This window comes from Carassius gibelio, chromosome B1 (genome assembly GCF_023724105.1).
Source record: "Carassius gibelio isolate Cgi1373 ecotype wild population from Czech Republic chromosome B1, carGib1.2-hapl.c, whole genome shotgun sequence".
NCBI lineage: Eukaryota > Metazoa > Chordata > Actinopteri > Cypriniformes > Cyprinidae > Carassius > Carassius gibelio.
The window spans coordinates 4100604-4118053 of NC_068396.1; the positions used below are offsets into that span (position 1 = coordinate 4100604).

At 34.3% G+C, this 17450-nt stretch overlaps 1 protein-coding gene across 1 annotated transcript in view; it reads left to right on the top strand.

The window, feature by feature from the left end:
* LOC127949615 (glypican-6) overlaps positions 1–17450 on the top strand; it is a 183073-nt gene that overhangs the window by 159142 nt on the left and 6481 nt on the right. The window contains exon 7 of the mRNA XM_052547049.1: positions 14530–14660. Within this exon, the coding sequence (XP_052403009.1) occupies positions 14530–14660 (131 nt within the window). The remainder of the gene's footprint in view (positions 1–14529; positions 14661–17450) is intronic.

Consider the following 17450-nt stretch of genomic DNA (forward strand, 5'->3'; position numbering starts at 1 on the left):
CACTGGAATTCATAATGTGCTCATAATTACAGGATGATGTTTAACAAACAGAACATGGACTGAGAGGTACAGTTAAAGTGGAAATGTACAGAGAAAACAGGAAAATATACAGTATTAAAAATGACTAATTATCATCAGAATAATTATTATCAGGTTTCATTTTCAGTAATAATAATAATTCATATTCTATTCTATTCTATTCTATTATGTTCTATATTATAATATATTATAAATATTTTAAGCATTAAACATAAATTATTATTAGAAGGTTTCAGAGCTATTACTGTAATTCATCACTCCTAAATTTGCTTCTCATCCAAGTTCTATAATATAAAAGTATATACATTTCTATATACTAATGTATTCTATATACATTTCTATACTAATTTTAATTTTACACAAAGAAAATACAAGTAAATACAAAATACAAAAAGCTGTCCAAATCTACCTGGCCCTACATGAAAAATGAATTGCCCCCTCCTGTTGAATCATGAAAGAACTGAGATTAATCACATTATTTTAGAAAGCTTAGATTAATTTCCCTAGCCTTCCCTTGAAGAACTGCAGGCCTCACTCACCTCAATTAATGCCAGTGTTCATGATTCAACAATAAAAAAGAGACCGGACAAAAACAGCATCCATTGGAGAGTTCCAAGACAAAAGCTTGCTAACTAAAGAGAATACAAATGCTTGTCTCACATTTGAACTTTCAGGAAGGTGTGTGTCCCATTACATCTGGCGATAAACCAACCATGGAACCATGAATTCTGTACTCTATCAGAAAATCCTGAAGTAGAACGTCCTGCCGTCAGTTTGTGACCCTTTGGGTTATGCAGCAGGACATGATCTCAATCACACCAGCAAGTCCACCTCTGAATGGCTCAAGAAAAACTAAATTACGGTTTTGGAGTGGCCAAGTGAAGGTCCAGGCTTAAATCTGATTGAGATGCATTGGCATGACCTTAAACAGTCCTTTCACGCTTATTTGCTGTTGTTGCTGCAAAAGGTTGAAGAACTAGTTATAAGATTTAGGGGGCAGTTACTTTTTCACATAGGGCCAGGCAGTTTTGGACGGCTTTTTTCCCTCAGTAAATGAAATCATAATTAATAAACTGAAAACTGTCTTAAAACACACTTAAAAATATGCACACACCCATATCATTTTTAAGTGATTTAACATAGTTTGGTTAACCTAAAACTGCCTGCAGATCCGCTGTCAGTGCTCATGGGTGAAGCTGTCACACACACACATGTGCTTTGTTTTGACAGACCTTGTGTGAATGAAAGCCTGAGAATGTAACATGGACAAAAAAATACACCATAGCCATTTTAGAGCAGCAGTCTGTCTAAAGTCAACAGAGAGCTCGCTCAGTCTAACCCCATAAAGACTTTCATGAAACCGGATGTCCTGATAGGCCTAGAATGGCTATTTGCACAGTATTGATTGGATGACTATGATAAGTAATGCAAGCTTTTAGAGTGCCAAACGAAATAGATAATGCTCAACACTATCTGCAAATGGCTCTGCTAATAAGAGCAGAGGGTAAAAATGCTTTAGAAGTGCTAACGAGGCATCGCTGAACCTTTTCCTGTGAATATTATCGCCAGTGCTAGTGGCATCACGATTGACTTCAGAAATTCAGCTCTCTCTCTCTCTCTCTCTCTCTCTCTCTCTCTCTCTCTCTCTCTCTCACACTCACACACACTCACACACACACACACACACACACACACACACACACACACACACTCATATCCATATATCCATTTTATTGCATACATTAACTAAACATTGTTACACATGTGTGAGGCACACAAACTACACCCATTTTGCAGAATGACCCGACTAATTGTGTTCCACAAATGCAGATTTACCAATGCAGTCCAAATCTATCTTTATGACAACTTCAATTGCACTTGGGAAGACGAAAACAAACAAGTACAGAGATGCCATTAAATATTTGGCGGAGCTGCAGCCATTCAAGATGTTCCGGGCGATAAGCATCGCTGTTCTAAATGTCAGAAAAAGAGGGTGAAAAAAACAATAAAACTGTGAGAATGTGCCATCTGTGCCACAAAGTCCCTCAGACAAAGGACAGAGCAGACAGATACTGTGTTCACTCTCCCATCTGCGCTCCTCTTATGAGATTGTTCTCTTATGAATTGGTTCACCCTAAAATATTCACAAGGGAGAAATTATAATGATTGTCTAATTTTTCATTAACGCAAAATAATGATGTTGATGATGTGGAACAGTTTAACAGAGTTGAACTCATCATGCAATATCTTCTTACAACTGGTATTGTTTTTGCATTTGAACACTGTTGGAAACCATAGTGAGCTGAATATATACTCACTGATGTAGTTTTAATGAATAAAATGAAAGAAAATGGGGTTAAAAAAAACATTGGACCCCCCTGTCCTTAATATATATATATATATATATATATATTTTTTTTTTTTTTCATTTTGGGGTTAACGGTGTTCACTATGTTTTTACTATACTAAATATGTTCTTTAAACTACTAGCTTTCTAATCTTTTTGTATTCCATCTGTTTTATTTGTATATATTATATATATATATATATATATATATATATATATATATATATATATATGTGTGTGTGTGTGTGTGTGTGTGTGTGTGTGTGTGTGTGTGTGTTTGTAAAGTTGTATATAATTTATTAAATATTATATGATATAAATATAGTGTTTTATGTTAATATTTTATAGTTAATTCTTAAAACTATTTAAATAAATAAATAAATAAATAAATATATATATATATATATATATATATATATATATATATATATATATTAATGAGCATATTTAATTAAATTTTACAACTTTGTAAGTACACAGCATAATCATTCTAATTAATGAATCAAGTCATAATTAATATGTGCAATGTTGTGGCAGATGATTAAAATATTAAATAGCGATGCCACATTAAACTGACAGTTCAGTTTGGCTAATATTCTGAGACTCGAAGTGCAAAAAGGAAATATTACAACTTGGCATGGAAAAAACCCTTGGCAATACTTGTGAGTTGAGAACGATAAATATTACCAATGAAGTAAGGCAAAACAACGAATCATTCTGTATATTAAATGAAAGTCCCACAGGTCACAGAACACTTTCTGTAGACCATCTGGCACTCTGATAAGAAAAATCGGCTTGTTTTAATAAAAGTGACCAATGCATGTACAACTTTTGCATTTTAGTGTCAGAAATGCATGCAGCCAGAAAGCAGGTGTTACTCTGAGCATCATGCAAATGTATTCTTCTGTCAGACGATGCGAGCATGTGATGGCATTGCCCGAGCAGAAGATGAGGCGTTCAGTTCAGCGGCATCATGGGAGGTGATGTGTGTGCTTTCTCTGGGTCTGACCCCTCTGTTCTAGCAGTCTAGAATTTATTTATTTTTTATCTGCATGAATAATAAATAGCTCACAACCATGCAGTGTTGGCTTGTTTCATGTGCACGCGTAGATTACCATTTCCTAGGAATTGCTGACATGTTGGTTGATGGATCACTGCTCTGATCTAATATACGGGGTACGTCGTGCATTTATCATGGAAATGGATACGTCTGTAGACTCTAACTAACCCATAACCGCATTACATTCATAGCCATGTTGCATAGATAAACCGGATTTCGGAGTCCAGCTGCACGGGGAATCGCTTTATCTGGAACGTTCCTCGCAGGCTTATCGGCGTGTTCATAGTTGAGAAATTTTCAGACAGACAACCTTTTACCCAAAGCCTCTTTTCTGACACAAACAACCCAGCAGACAATGAAACCTCAGCACGCTTAACCTTTCCACAGATGCTGGAGATATCCTCAGCCAAACTTGGACTATATTACTATCCACAGAAACCTTCATGTGCAAATAATGCAACAAACCGTTTCCCACGAGTGGCACAAGGAAAGAAACAATCAATACGATGTAGAATACAAATCATATAGAGAAGATAGCAACAGTATGCAATACAGTAGCTAAGACATTATTAGAGAGATAAACATGTATTAAGATTTCATACAAAGATAATGGGCCTCATTCAGCTCATACAAGCCTTCTGCAGCTGAAAGAAAAACAAAAAAACTATGAAAAGTCAATTATTTTCCTTAAGGGTTTGTAATTTGAGGCAATAATAGTGATAAGCTTTAATATGAAAAAGTTGTGCAGATTTCAGCTTTTTGGGGGGAAAAGGCAGGAACATGATTGCTGTAACTAGTTAAGAAAAAGCAGTGTAAACTATTCCGGCATGTGCTTTTTAAAGAAATGTATACTTTTCAAAAAGGGAACATTGAATTGATCAAAAGTGACAGTAAAGACATTTATAATGTTACATTAAAAAAAATATATATATGTATATTTTAAATACATGCTGTTCTTTCAAACTTTCTATTCAGTAAAGGATCCTGAAAAAATTAAATGTGTTACAGTTTACCCAAATATAATTGTTTCAACATTAATAATAATCAGAAATGTTTCTTGAGCAGCAAATCAGCATATTAGAATGATTTCTGAAGAATCATGTAATGAGTATTGATGCTGAAAATTCAGCTTTGGTCACACAAATAAATTATTATATTTTTTATTATTATTATATTTACATAGAGCTATTACTATGTCACAATTAAGCTATTTTTACTGTATTTTTTAAACAAATAAATGCAGTACAGGTCAGCATAAAAATCCTAGCGACCCCAAACTTTTGAACAGCGGTGTATGAGTTCATTTGAAATCAATATGCAAAAGTTTTGTGAAATGTCAATGTTGAAACGTCAATGAAAGGACCCAGTTGTCCTTTTTCTGTGTTTGTGCTGCAGTGTTTAGAATAGTTTGTAATGTAGCTTGAGTTTGGTTGGAATACAAGACAGGAAAGTATAACAGTTGACTGTTTTAATATTAACAAAACATACATCAATCTATCATTTCCATGCTCCAGAGGGGAACAACGAACAAGTTTATTTAAAGAAGAAAAGCCCAAAAGGGAGCTCAAAATTCACATTTGGATCTTTTCTTTTTTTCTTTCTTGGTATTCAGGGCAAGAGATTTGAACATACTGAATATATTTTCTTTCTGGACTTCTCATGATAGCGATCTTGTGTTTATTTAAAAATATTTTTGTGGTGTTCATGCTATTATGCTCACAATACCTAACAAGTTTGCCAGTATGGTTGAAATTAGTTGCTGTATGTGTATATATATATATATGCATCATTACTGCAGTCTTCAGTACATTATGACCCTTGACTGCTCAAGAAACATTCACTTTGATTAACAATGTTGAAAACAGTTGCGTTGCTTCATATTTGTGTGGAAATGTGAGAAGTCCTGTCTCCAAGTTTCTGCCCTTTTAAGCACTGCTTGTAACAAATCCATCACCTTCAACAATACATTTCAAAACAAATTAAGTTTAGACACTTTTTTTTTTTTTGGTCTGCATAAACATGAAGATGGATTTATTTGACCTTTATGCCACATATTTGAAAAATATGTAGCTGTGCACATCAGTTATTATCATATTAGCTGATCAAAAGACATACTAGACAGACGGGATCTAAACCTATTTATATTTCCCTCGAGGGTCTGTCCACTTCTGTAGTCGATCAATTTAAGGAGTAGTTCTCCAGAAATGAAAATTTGCTTAAACTTTACCCACCCCAAGCCATACAGGATTAGGATGAATATGTTTCTTCATCAAATTTGGAGAAATGTAGCATTGCTTGCTCACCAATGGATGCTCTGCAGTGAATGGGTGCCGTCAGATTGAGAGTCCAAACAGCTGATAAAAACATCACAATAATCCACAAGTAATACACACCACTCCAGTCCATCATTCAATATCATGAGAAGCCAAAAGCTAAGAAACAAGAAACAAATCTATTATTAAGGTATTTTCAATCCAAAATAAGTCCATAATCCATAATAAGGCTTCCACAAGTAAAAAAAAATAAATCATCTGATCTTAAACTGGATAAAATATGCACAGACCAAGCACTGTTTACTCACTCTTTTATAACACTGGAGGAAGCGATATTATGGATTATGGAGTCATATTTCCAGAAGCAATGGTTTGAAGTTACAAATATCTTAATGATGGATTTGTTTCTTACAAACTCTCAGCTCTTCACTTCATAAGACATTGACTGATGGACTGGATTAGTGTGATGTTTTTATCAGCTGTTTGGACTCTCATTGACTTCCATTGGTGAGCAAGTGATGGAATGCTACATTTCTCCCAATCTGATCCAATGAAGAAACAAAAGGGTGAAATATCCCTCAAAGTGTTTTGATCACAGTGTCAAAGGCTGTAAAGTGAAACCAGATAATTCATTCAACGCTGTGATGTTCACAACCAAGTAGTTGTTTTCACTTCTCGCATGCTTAACTGCTACTGTTTTCCTAGCGAAAGGGGCTGTAATTAAAACGTTCAGCTAAACGTTAAAGCTCTGCGCTGATATATGAGCGTCCACAGTGACAGGCGCTAAAAAGAAAGAGGCTACATCACTCGCAGCTCATCCTGTTGGAGTTAGCTTTCAGGTCTTGGCAGGGAACGTCAAGAAGACGGGCTGTAAAAAGCTCTGAATTAATGTGGAGGTCGGCCTTAACAGTGTCACTCGGTTCACTGGTGCTTTCATGAGGAAGCAGATGACTAGACATTGCAATGTGAGGACCGTCTCATCTGGATACATGTGTGTGTTTATAGAGGAGTTTTGACATTGTGATGGCAACTTGCTAAGTCCTGCTCTTAATCGGGTCGTCCCGTGGCTGCTGTGCTGGAGTTTGGTCATAAAATCAAGAAGAGTGCCAAGAAATAATTGGTTTTGCTTTGGCATTTTGATTCTAAACACACTGTAAACTCAAATATATGTATATAGAAGTCATGCGGACACACATACTGTATATATATATTGCATACTCTTTATTTACAACTTTGAAAATTGTGTACATTGCAAATTCCATACAGTCTCTTTAATGACAAAAAAAAAAAAAAAACTTAATAGACAAAGCCTGTGCTAGAATCCCGTTTAACATGATTTTATATGGCATTTAGCATGACACACCACAGGACATGTCAAGTATTTCATGCCAAAACCCACATGCAAACAAACTCGGTTGGAGTCCAATTGATTTCTGATGAGCAGATATCATAGCTCAGGATTTTATCAGTCGAATATCGCCTCGGACGAAATGCCACTCGCAAGCTGTTTGTGTACAGAACGCCAGGGGACGTGTTCCTGACTGTGAATAACACAAAACAGTGAAACGTCACGCTGCGTAATCCCCCGTCCAATTAGCCAAATCCACTCCACACGTCTAATCTATAGCAGCATGAGAGGAACGCATTAGCATGATGCCGCTCGTTCACGTAGGGAGGAAGGAGTGCAAGAATAAGTAGCCCTAATGAGGAGCTCTGACCTGTACGAGGCTCAGATCTTCACACGGCTCGGCCTGCTATCGGTGGCCCCCGATCTTCACAAGGAATGCTTCAGGGAACGTGACTCGGCAGCCATTTGATCAGACGCTAAGAAGGGTCACCGAGGCCGACCCCACATGAAGCGGCGAGGGTGCATTTGGTATGCGGAGCCGCGAGCGAGCGGCTTGCATGACTGTTCAACTGGCATTTGACATCACTTCCAAGATCTCGGGCTTCAGGGAAGGGAGAGCTGGAGACACAAGAGACGAGGCTGTAAACTTGGTTTTCACTGTTACAGAAGTCGGCAGGGCCTTTTAACTCTGTTGTAAATGCATAGTTAGGGTCAACTCGTAAAGCACTGCTCGCAAACATTTTACCATTCACCAATTTACTTGCGCCATATGATGTTTTTTCAAATAAAAATAGATTTACATGTATGTATTTAGCAGATGTTTTTATCCAAAGTGTTCCCTGGGAATTGAACCCACAACCTTTTGGCATTGCTAACGCAATTCTCTACCACTGAACCACAGGAACACACAAAATGGATATTAAATGGGTAAAAATTTTGTATGGGATGTAGTTTTTATTTTTTTGTTAAATTCTAAATGGCTTCAAAGTCACTTTTGATGCATTTAAAGAATGCTTGCAACATAAAAGTATCAATAAAAATAAATAAATAAAAAAAAAAAAAAAAAAAACTGCCATTAAGTGCAAAATATGTAAGGACCCATAAAAGCCTTAAATGTTTTATTGAGATACCTGGGTTTTTATAATGAGTAATTTTGAAAGTTACATTATACCATCATGAAATATACTATACTTGTAATGTGCAATGTGTAAAGTGAAAATGTAAATTAAATGAGTAAAAATGTAGGATGCTACATAATTTTAGATGTCTGCATTGCCAAAAATTATTTTCTTAAATATTTTCTTTTTTCTTATTCTAATAAACATACATAAACATCCTTAAAGCAAGACAAATGTAAAACCTTAGTCAACTGAATGTGATTTACACTTAAAAAAATAAACATTTTAGATGCAATTATCCAGTATTTTAAGCCATATACACATCATTCAAGATATATTTTTTCAGCCTTGTTTTAAGTATATTTATATATTTTTCTTCTGTTTATTTATTTGATTGATTGATTGATTGATAAGTGTTATCCAATAAAGCATGCGTAATAAAAAACAGAACTTTTGCTTTTATATTGACTTAATAATACATAAATAATATACATTAGCATGCCACAGGAAGAGAGAAAATATGAAATCATACAGACTCCCAGAAACAATGGCAATAACATCCGAAGATATCTTAAATGATATATGATATATGAAATTATCTGAGCAATCCTTCAAAATAGCAATCATTTCAAAAGGTTATTTTGTTTGCTATGATTATTGCATGCCCTTCGCAGTCTTCTCCATAATGAATTTTGCTGTTATTCTAGTCATGCAATCTTTAACGTATCATTACATAGGCATGGACCTCATAGCATTAAAAAAAAAAAAACTCAGCTGGGAATAAAATCATTATAAATTGGGACATGTCATCTCCTAAACTTTCTAATAGAGGGCAGTTGCAGGGAATTTTGAAGGTTGAAAGTCGCATGTAGACCTGGCCAGCAATGATGGGTCCTGCTTGTATTCCCCAGCGAGCCGGAGAACTATCAGGTCTAAATGGTGCCGAGCACATTTAGTACCACAATGATGGATTGTACCCACCAAACATTTCCTCCTATTTTAAGTGAAAAGGAGTCCAGAGGCTAAACTCCACCCGTATGCTGTAACAGGCACATTTATATCCATTTGATATAAAACAGACAGTTCTGACACTCTATACTCATGACATATGTTCAAAAACATGAAGAGCAAATTAAGTTATATAACCAGAGCTCCAAAACTAACTAAATAAAGAAACTAAAAATAAAATAAATAAATAAACAAATAAACCAAAGATTCGTTCTTTTGTGTGATCGTTTGCTTTAATTCTCTCTCTGTGTGTGTGTGTGTGTGTGTGTGTGTATATATAAATTAAAATTATAAAAAATGAAGTGTAAACATACAGAATTATTGATTATTATAACTCAAATCAAAATTATAAGTGCAAAAAATATGTTGCCAAATGTTAAATTATATTGTTTTGGTCATTCTGTTTTGTTTACTATGGTAATATATATATATATATATATATAAAACCCTGTAATGTGCATGCTCTTATGGTTTAATTCATTATTTTGTTGTACTAGAATTATTAGAAACTAGAAGGCCTACTTTGTAAAAAGAAAAATATATATATATATATATTACTTACTCTACCAAACCAGCTAATTTTGCATTAGCAAGGAACAGACTTAATTAGTCTACATTACATGGAAAATAAATTATTATATGCTTTTTTTCCTCTGCTCTGACTAGATACTGCCATATTTTGGAGTGTTTTTGAACTGCCGCAGTAATTACAGCATCACATTCACAGAAAATAAGGATGCTTTTCCACAGATAACACACTGACGTCTCAGCTGTTGTTGTTTTCTAGACTGTTACAGAAATGTTTTCTAAATGACTGAATAATACAGTCTTTTTCCACTTTTTGACTGCAAATACATTCACTCACCCGCAAGACATTCCAAACCTGCTAGACTTGATTTTTTTTCCATATAATAAGAAATAAAAGCATATGGGTTTGGAATGACATGTGGATGACTAAAAGATGACCGTTTTTTTATTTTAGGCTTTGTAGTATTCCACTAAACCTCTCAAATGCTTTAGCCCAGACCAACACGTCATCGAGGAGCAGCAGACTTGCTGGGAACCCACGTGTGGAGCCGTGGCACATGTAGGGAATGATGCCCAGTGCTCGGACTCTGCTGTCTGGCTGTTGTCGAGCTCGGACGAGTGTTGAGCAATGAGGCCCCAGCGAATAGCAGTTCTGCCCTTAACTCATCCCTTTTGGCAGGCCTGTGTGCTAATGATCTGTGTGGCCGAACTGTTAGACGATCTGCAGCCTGTCCCAGCGCGCAACACTTGCCCAATATACAGCCACTCACTTACCGCTAACATAAGACTTCTCTTAATACACAGCATGTATTTTAATACACCTTTGAAACATGAGTTGGTTTATTTATTTATATGCGTGCTCTTGGCATGCTCTCTGATGTCTTAGGAGTCTTTCTGTATCGCTCTCTCAGAGGTGCAGCAGCATCTAGTGGTCTTGCCGGAAAGAGATATTTGCGTGAATGAAATATTTTTCTCACCTTTGCCTCGGTGGTGTCAGTGCAACGTCTTGCAGAAAGATAGCTATCGAATAGTAGTTTTTCCTCTAATCTGTTGTGCAAATAAAAAATACTTTGTTTGACTTTGTTCTGTGCACATGCAAATACAATATATATAAATTGTTGCATGTATTCACGAAGCATGATCTGAACAAACTTCTGTGTAAATGTATCATAAACATGCATGAATTGAAACTGGATAAATGGAATAAAGTATTGCAGCAACTTATGCAAGCATAGTTGCAAAAATATAAACGATGCAGAAAAGTATTCAGTTGCGTAAGTTGTGTCAAAGTCAATTTACGGTTTTACAACTGATTAACACTCAACTCTAAAACGATGCAGCTCATGCAAAGTGTAACAATTTTGCAGCTGATTGATATTTAAAACATAAGAATCTATCCTGCTTTAAAGAGCTAGAGCATTTAAAAGTGACAAATGTGCAGTATGTGCTAATTATAAGCAGAACAATATTGTGCATTGGTTCACACACTAATATAGTTATTGTTTTAGTTATCGTCTTGGTGTGAACATGTCTTTCTGAAAGTTTATGCAATTAGTTAAGTATTAAAATGTCTGATGTAATTTGTACATAATTAGTCTGAATGAGAATCTAACAGTTTACACATTCATTTGATGTATATTATGTCACAAATTTGTATTTTTATAAGAATATTTTTGCTTTCAATTATTTGTATTACAAAATATGTTTCGGTATTACTATAATTTTTTTTATTTTTTTGTCATTTTGTTAAAAAGTTTTTTTTTCACATTTACTTCTTTGTGATATAATTTTTTTATTTTTATTATTATTACTGTAAAATCAGAAATGATTTGATAGAAGCATCCATGCTGTCATTTTAATTCCTTTTTATGACTTGCTGTGTTCCCCAGTGTTTTGTAAGAAGAAACTGATCGCCCATTTATTTGACACATAAGGTTCATCTAAAGCCACATGTACTGAATCTCAAAAAAAAAAAAAATCATCATCTCTTCCATTTTCTGTACATTCCGCTGTTGTGTGTTTATCTCGACACCCTCCTAAAGCATCCATGCTAAGGTGTTAATATCAGCATCCAGCCTAACAGCTTCTGAATGCTAACCAAAAGCTCGGTGTGAAAGCGCTCCAGATCTCTGCAGCCCGTGCTAACAGATTAGCACTTCAAAAAGGGCAAAGCGGTCTCCAACTCTGACACGCCGTCAATACACATTCTTTAATGTCGTGCCTCTGGCTGTTGCTGTTGACTCGGCAGATAACCTCGGCGTCATTTAGCACAGCTTATTTCTGCAGAACGTGACATCCAGCACCTTTTAATCCCATTATAGCATTATTATGTCAGAAACCTAATATACTCGCATGATGACACATACAGGATGTGTACAGGTTTCCTGTGCCAACAAGAATTAATGTCACTTTGCTTGAGGTATTTATGGCAAATTGCGTAATGATTCTTCCAGGTCTCTGATACTCATACAAGTCTAATATCAGAAAAGAACTCAACAAAACAACCCCGCGTCAAGGATTCAACATAAGATGCATTAAACGCAATGCAAACATACACAGGCAAATACTACATTTGTCAAAATCTGTTCTGATGAAGAAACAAACATAAATGAATATATCTCATAATTCTGGGCTTAACCACTAACATGAGTCACGTGAGAAGGCCTTCAATGTTTCCTACGATCTGTGCAGCATATACAGTATCTCCCATCAGACCCTTCACTGATAAGCATCAATCTGTTTGCTTTCTGGAGTGCAGTGCACTTTGTTAATAAAATCAATCTGCACACGTCTGAGGCTCGGGGCTCAGATCTGGTGATGTACCAGAAGATTTTATCAATGACTCGATGTAATGTCTCGGCACAAGCTAATTTTCTCTTGCACAAAAGGAAGTTAGAGTATAATGCAGATACAATAATAGAGTACAACTTTGGTTGAGTGAAGACCGTCTGGGGCCATTTTACTTTGACCTAAAAGGTACACCTTATACAATAGGGAATATACAAGCATATTATCTACTAAACCCACAAAGGGAATATTTTAAAGGCATCTGTTGAATTCTGATACACTTCTCTAGCAACACAGAATGGATCAGGTTAGCATGCTAGGATGCTATGCATGCCAGTTTTATTGTATTTTTTGTATTATTTTGTTTTATAGTCAATCTGGAAAAAAAATCTAACATCACTTATGTAATGCAAAGTCTCTTCATTAGGCTACATAATAAGAAGATTCATTTGTGTCTTTAGCACAAAAGCTATGAAACAAACTTTATTATTCAAGCAATTCAACACAATCAAGAGCATTTGTACTATACAGCAGACCAGTTAAAAATGAGTTGAATGACTTAGTTTTGACACAATATTGCCAATTAGTTTTGATTCTTGCTCCACCGAGGAAAATGTTTCCAGAGCTGTGCATCTCTGAAGAAGAGGTAACACGTTTCCTTCATGAATGATTCAGCTTTTTTTGATTCGACTGAATGGACGAATCAATGACTCACTTCTAAGGACAGCCATTTGTTTTGTCCCTGAGTAAATCCATGCTCATACATTTCTTCAGTTCCTGCTTTCTTCATGAATAAATCTGTGTTTTGAATGAATCAACTGAATGAATGATTCAATGATTCGCTCATAGTGACGGCCAGTAGTTTTATCCCTGTGAATCTGTGTTCGTGAGTTCATTGGTTAAGTGAATGCTTCAGTCAGACGCTCACATGCTTTGTTCCTCAATGAATAAGTGTTTCGAATGAATCAACTGAATGAATGATTCAGCGAGTCACTCAAAAGGCAGCCAATTGTTTTATTCCTGTACAAATCTGCTTTTATAACGAATCAGTTTAGTGAATGCTTCAGTCAGTCACTCACCTGCTTTACTCTGTAATGAATCAATGTTTAAACCGTTTGAGTGAATAGTTTGACAATTAATGATGATTTTGTTTTTTCTACAAACATGTAGCGTTTGCCTTTATGTTAATTGACCTGATTTGTTTCATAATGAACTAATGTTTTAAACAAATTGGTTGTTTAGTGAATGATTCCGTGACACACTAATAAAGGCAGGTCGTAGTTTTGATTGTGTTTTTGATTGAATCAGATGAATAAATGAATCACTAACTCACTCAAATATGGTCTCTTTTCGCCACCAATTGCTGCAATGATGTAACTCAGGAAGAGTCACTCCAAATTGATACAAAAGTTGCAACTAACTATTGTATAATTATATTTTGTTGCTTGTTGGAATCGTTATCCCAATTTTAGCTAATAGTAATAGTGAATCTTGCCTTAACAAGCACTGCTAGCCAGTAAATAGTAAAACTATTGTACAAGTCGACAGAGCTGAAGAAGAGCAGCCATTTAATAAAGCATTTTAAGAGACAACCAGTGACAAATTTTTACAAATGACTAGACATTGATAGACAATCTTTACAGATAAACCTTGGCATAATGCCTGCAAATAAGTCCAATTTATAAACCTCTCACTACACCATGTTGGGTTGAGAAGAGATTTCAGCGATCCCGTTCAGACATTTCCAGAAAATCCGTCCTTCTGGTTGGTACAAAAAAATACCAGAACAGCTTAGTGGAGGATTAGACTTGCACCTGGTCCCCAATGAATTCTCTTATGGTGTTAAAACCGAAAAAGTCAACTGTGCGGCGAGCCAGAATGAGATTTCCATGCAAATTGTTGGCCCCATCTTCCTCCTCCTTTATAATAATCCCAACTCAATCCATCCCTCAGTTCGAATTGTGCCTACATCTTCATTCTCTCAGTGTATTTTAGTGTTGACTTTCTGTGCATGATTCCAGGTGATCGACATTAAGGAGAAGCTGAAGGAGTCGAAGAAATTCTGGTCGTCGCTGCCAGACAGCATCTGTGCAGAGGACGAAGTGACTGACCCAGATGAGGAGCAGTGCTGGAACAGTCACACAAAGGGAAGGTACGACGGTCACCTTCAGACACACATTCCCTTGAGTCGCATTGCAGATTGTTGTGTTTCAATGACACCTTCCATGGTAATTGTTTTAGCGATAATAGGTCATAGGAAAATACAAAACATGCTCTTGGCACAATAGAAGGTTGCTGTCTGTCCAAAAATACATATAGTATATTGTGTTAACCAACCACTTTTTTTTTTATTTTTTTTTTATTTTATTTTTTATATATAAATGAATGAATGCATGAGTGAGTGAATGAATGAATTAATTAATTGATTTTTATTGAATTTTATTGAACTTAATTTAATATGTGCAAATTCTGTGTTATCCATTGGTGGTCAATTAAATTAAATTAAATTAAATTAAATTTTACTATGGTTAAAATTTCAAGTTTGGGGTCAGTGAAAATAAATGAATAATTTCATTTAGCAAGGATGCATTAAATTGTACAAACATGGCATTAAAGACAATGTAATATAATGAAAATTTAGCTTTGCATCAAATTAATCAATTACATTTTAAATGTACTGGTAAGATTTAAAATATTAGATTGTTCAATAAAATTTAGATTTAAATAAATGAAATGCTATTAAATATGTAATTATTCATCATTTTTACCATCACAATTACAATTACAACAATCACAATTACACTTCCAATTTTATTTTATGCAGAAACTAGTTGCATAGTGTTTGGATTTATAAAGATCAATAAAAGCAAAATAAACATACTGAAATAAATACATTTTTACTCCAATTTTTTTTAAAATTCAGCTTTGGGGTAAAGTACATTTAAAGCTATTTAAATGTTAAAAATAATTTAGCCTTGGTGAGAGGATGAGACTTCTTTTCATAAATAATCAATCAAGCTTACCAACCCCAAACCTTTGAATGGTTGTGTGTATTACTATGTGAAGTTAAGATGTTGCATCCAAAACAACTACATTTGGGTTTAAAAACAGACTTTTAATTTATTTGTCTTGACTTGTTTTTAACAAGTACACTTAAAAGCTATCAATGCAACACATTTATTTTTTTTTTTTTACTATTGTTATTTTTTAAAATGCTGCAAGACTTTGAAAAACTATGAGACACAATGGAAATGCCCAAGGACCGCAGTTTGCATGTTACATTAGAGTTTCTTAAACAGCATTTAAAAAACAAATGAAGAAATAAAATAAAGCAATAAAAAAGGCTTTGGATGGATTGACAGGCCTGTGGTTTTAGTGTAGTTCATCCCTTCAGTTCATCTCAGTTCTCATGAACACGCCATGATGTCTGTCACTCCGTCTGCCCGCCTTTGACAATAAGCCAGATGGCTTGGCAGAAAACCCGTCCGCTTTCCAATCCTCCACAAGTGATAATATCAGCAGATGGTGCAATATAAGATGTGTTTCATTTTCTTTCCAAGCGGCCTCATCATGTAAATGACCCGTACTGTGTGAAAAGAGTTTTTTTAAAGCACCTAACAGACAAATCAATGCAAATGATAAGACTATATATATATATATATATGTATGTACGTGTGTGTATGTGTGTGTGTGTATGTATGTGTGTCAGATCTGGTCTCCACAGAGTACACCAGTCTCATTATTGCTTAATTACTGCTTAAAAACCAAACTGATTTCACTTGAATAGGAGCACATTTGCGATGCCGCAACCTTGGGAGCATTCAACAAGTTTCATTTATTTTTACACAAAGCACCACCTGAAATATTAATTAGGCACAAACTATTACCTCTTGCTAAAGTGCTTATTAGGAGATTAGATCTCAATAGAGTTGGTTGCATGCATAATGCTGCAATGTGTTTATATTGACTCACAGGGTTCAGATAAAGAGGCAGAAACTGAGCAAAGGCAAACATGGTATATGGAATTAATTCAGTGCGAATCACAGATTCTACAGACTTCATTGTGTAGATCATTCTATAAGATAATCATGGCTATAATGTATTGCTTTAAAATTGATCACAGTTCACATTCATCACATTCACATTTATCACTTTATTTCATTTTAGGCATAAACTGGTTTTGAATTAATTAGACTATATTTCACCTTTATTATGGTTACTTATGAAAAAAAGAAAAAAAATAGGCAGAAACTGGTTGCATATTGCTTGGATTTATAATGGTCATATACATATACATTTATTAAAATAAATAAATTTTAACTACAGTTTTTAATTTTAAACCACCACAGTTGCCTTTTTATATAAATAAAAAATAATAATTTCTTATTTTAAACTTCATCACCTTTTCAGCTTTAACATATACCTTTTCCATTTTGTTTTGTAAAGAAACTGGTTGAATAGTGTTTGGAATTAATATAATATATTGGAATATATATATATATATATATATATATATATATATATATATATATATATATATATATATATATATATATATATATATATATATATATATATATATATATATATATATATATTTTTTTTTTTTTTTTTTTCATGTTAAACTTCCCAGTTACCTTTTTATTAATTAATTATTGAATGTGTTTATTTAGAATGTGGCTGCTTGGATTTATAATATTCAATTAATTCGAATTAATGTATTTAAATGCATATTTAAATAAATGTAAAGATTAAGAATCTCATTGTTAGAATGATGATCCATTAATAATGTAATTTGCAAAATAATGTATTTACTAAATTTGCATACTTAGTTATTCCATATTTATTTTTTGCAACTACTTAAAATAATATAATCTGCCAAAGTGTCGTTATTTAACCATGAAAACACTTGAGATTTAATAATAATAATAATAATAATAAT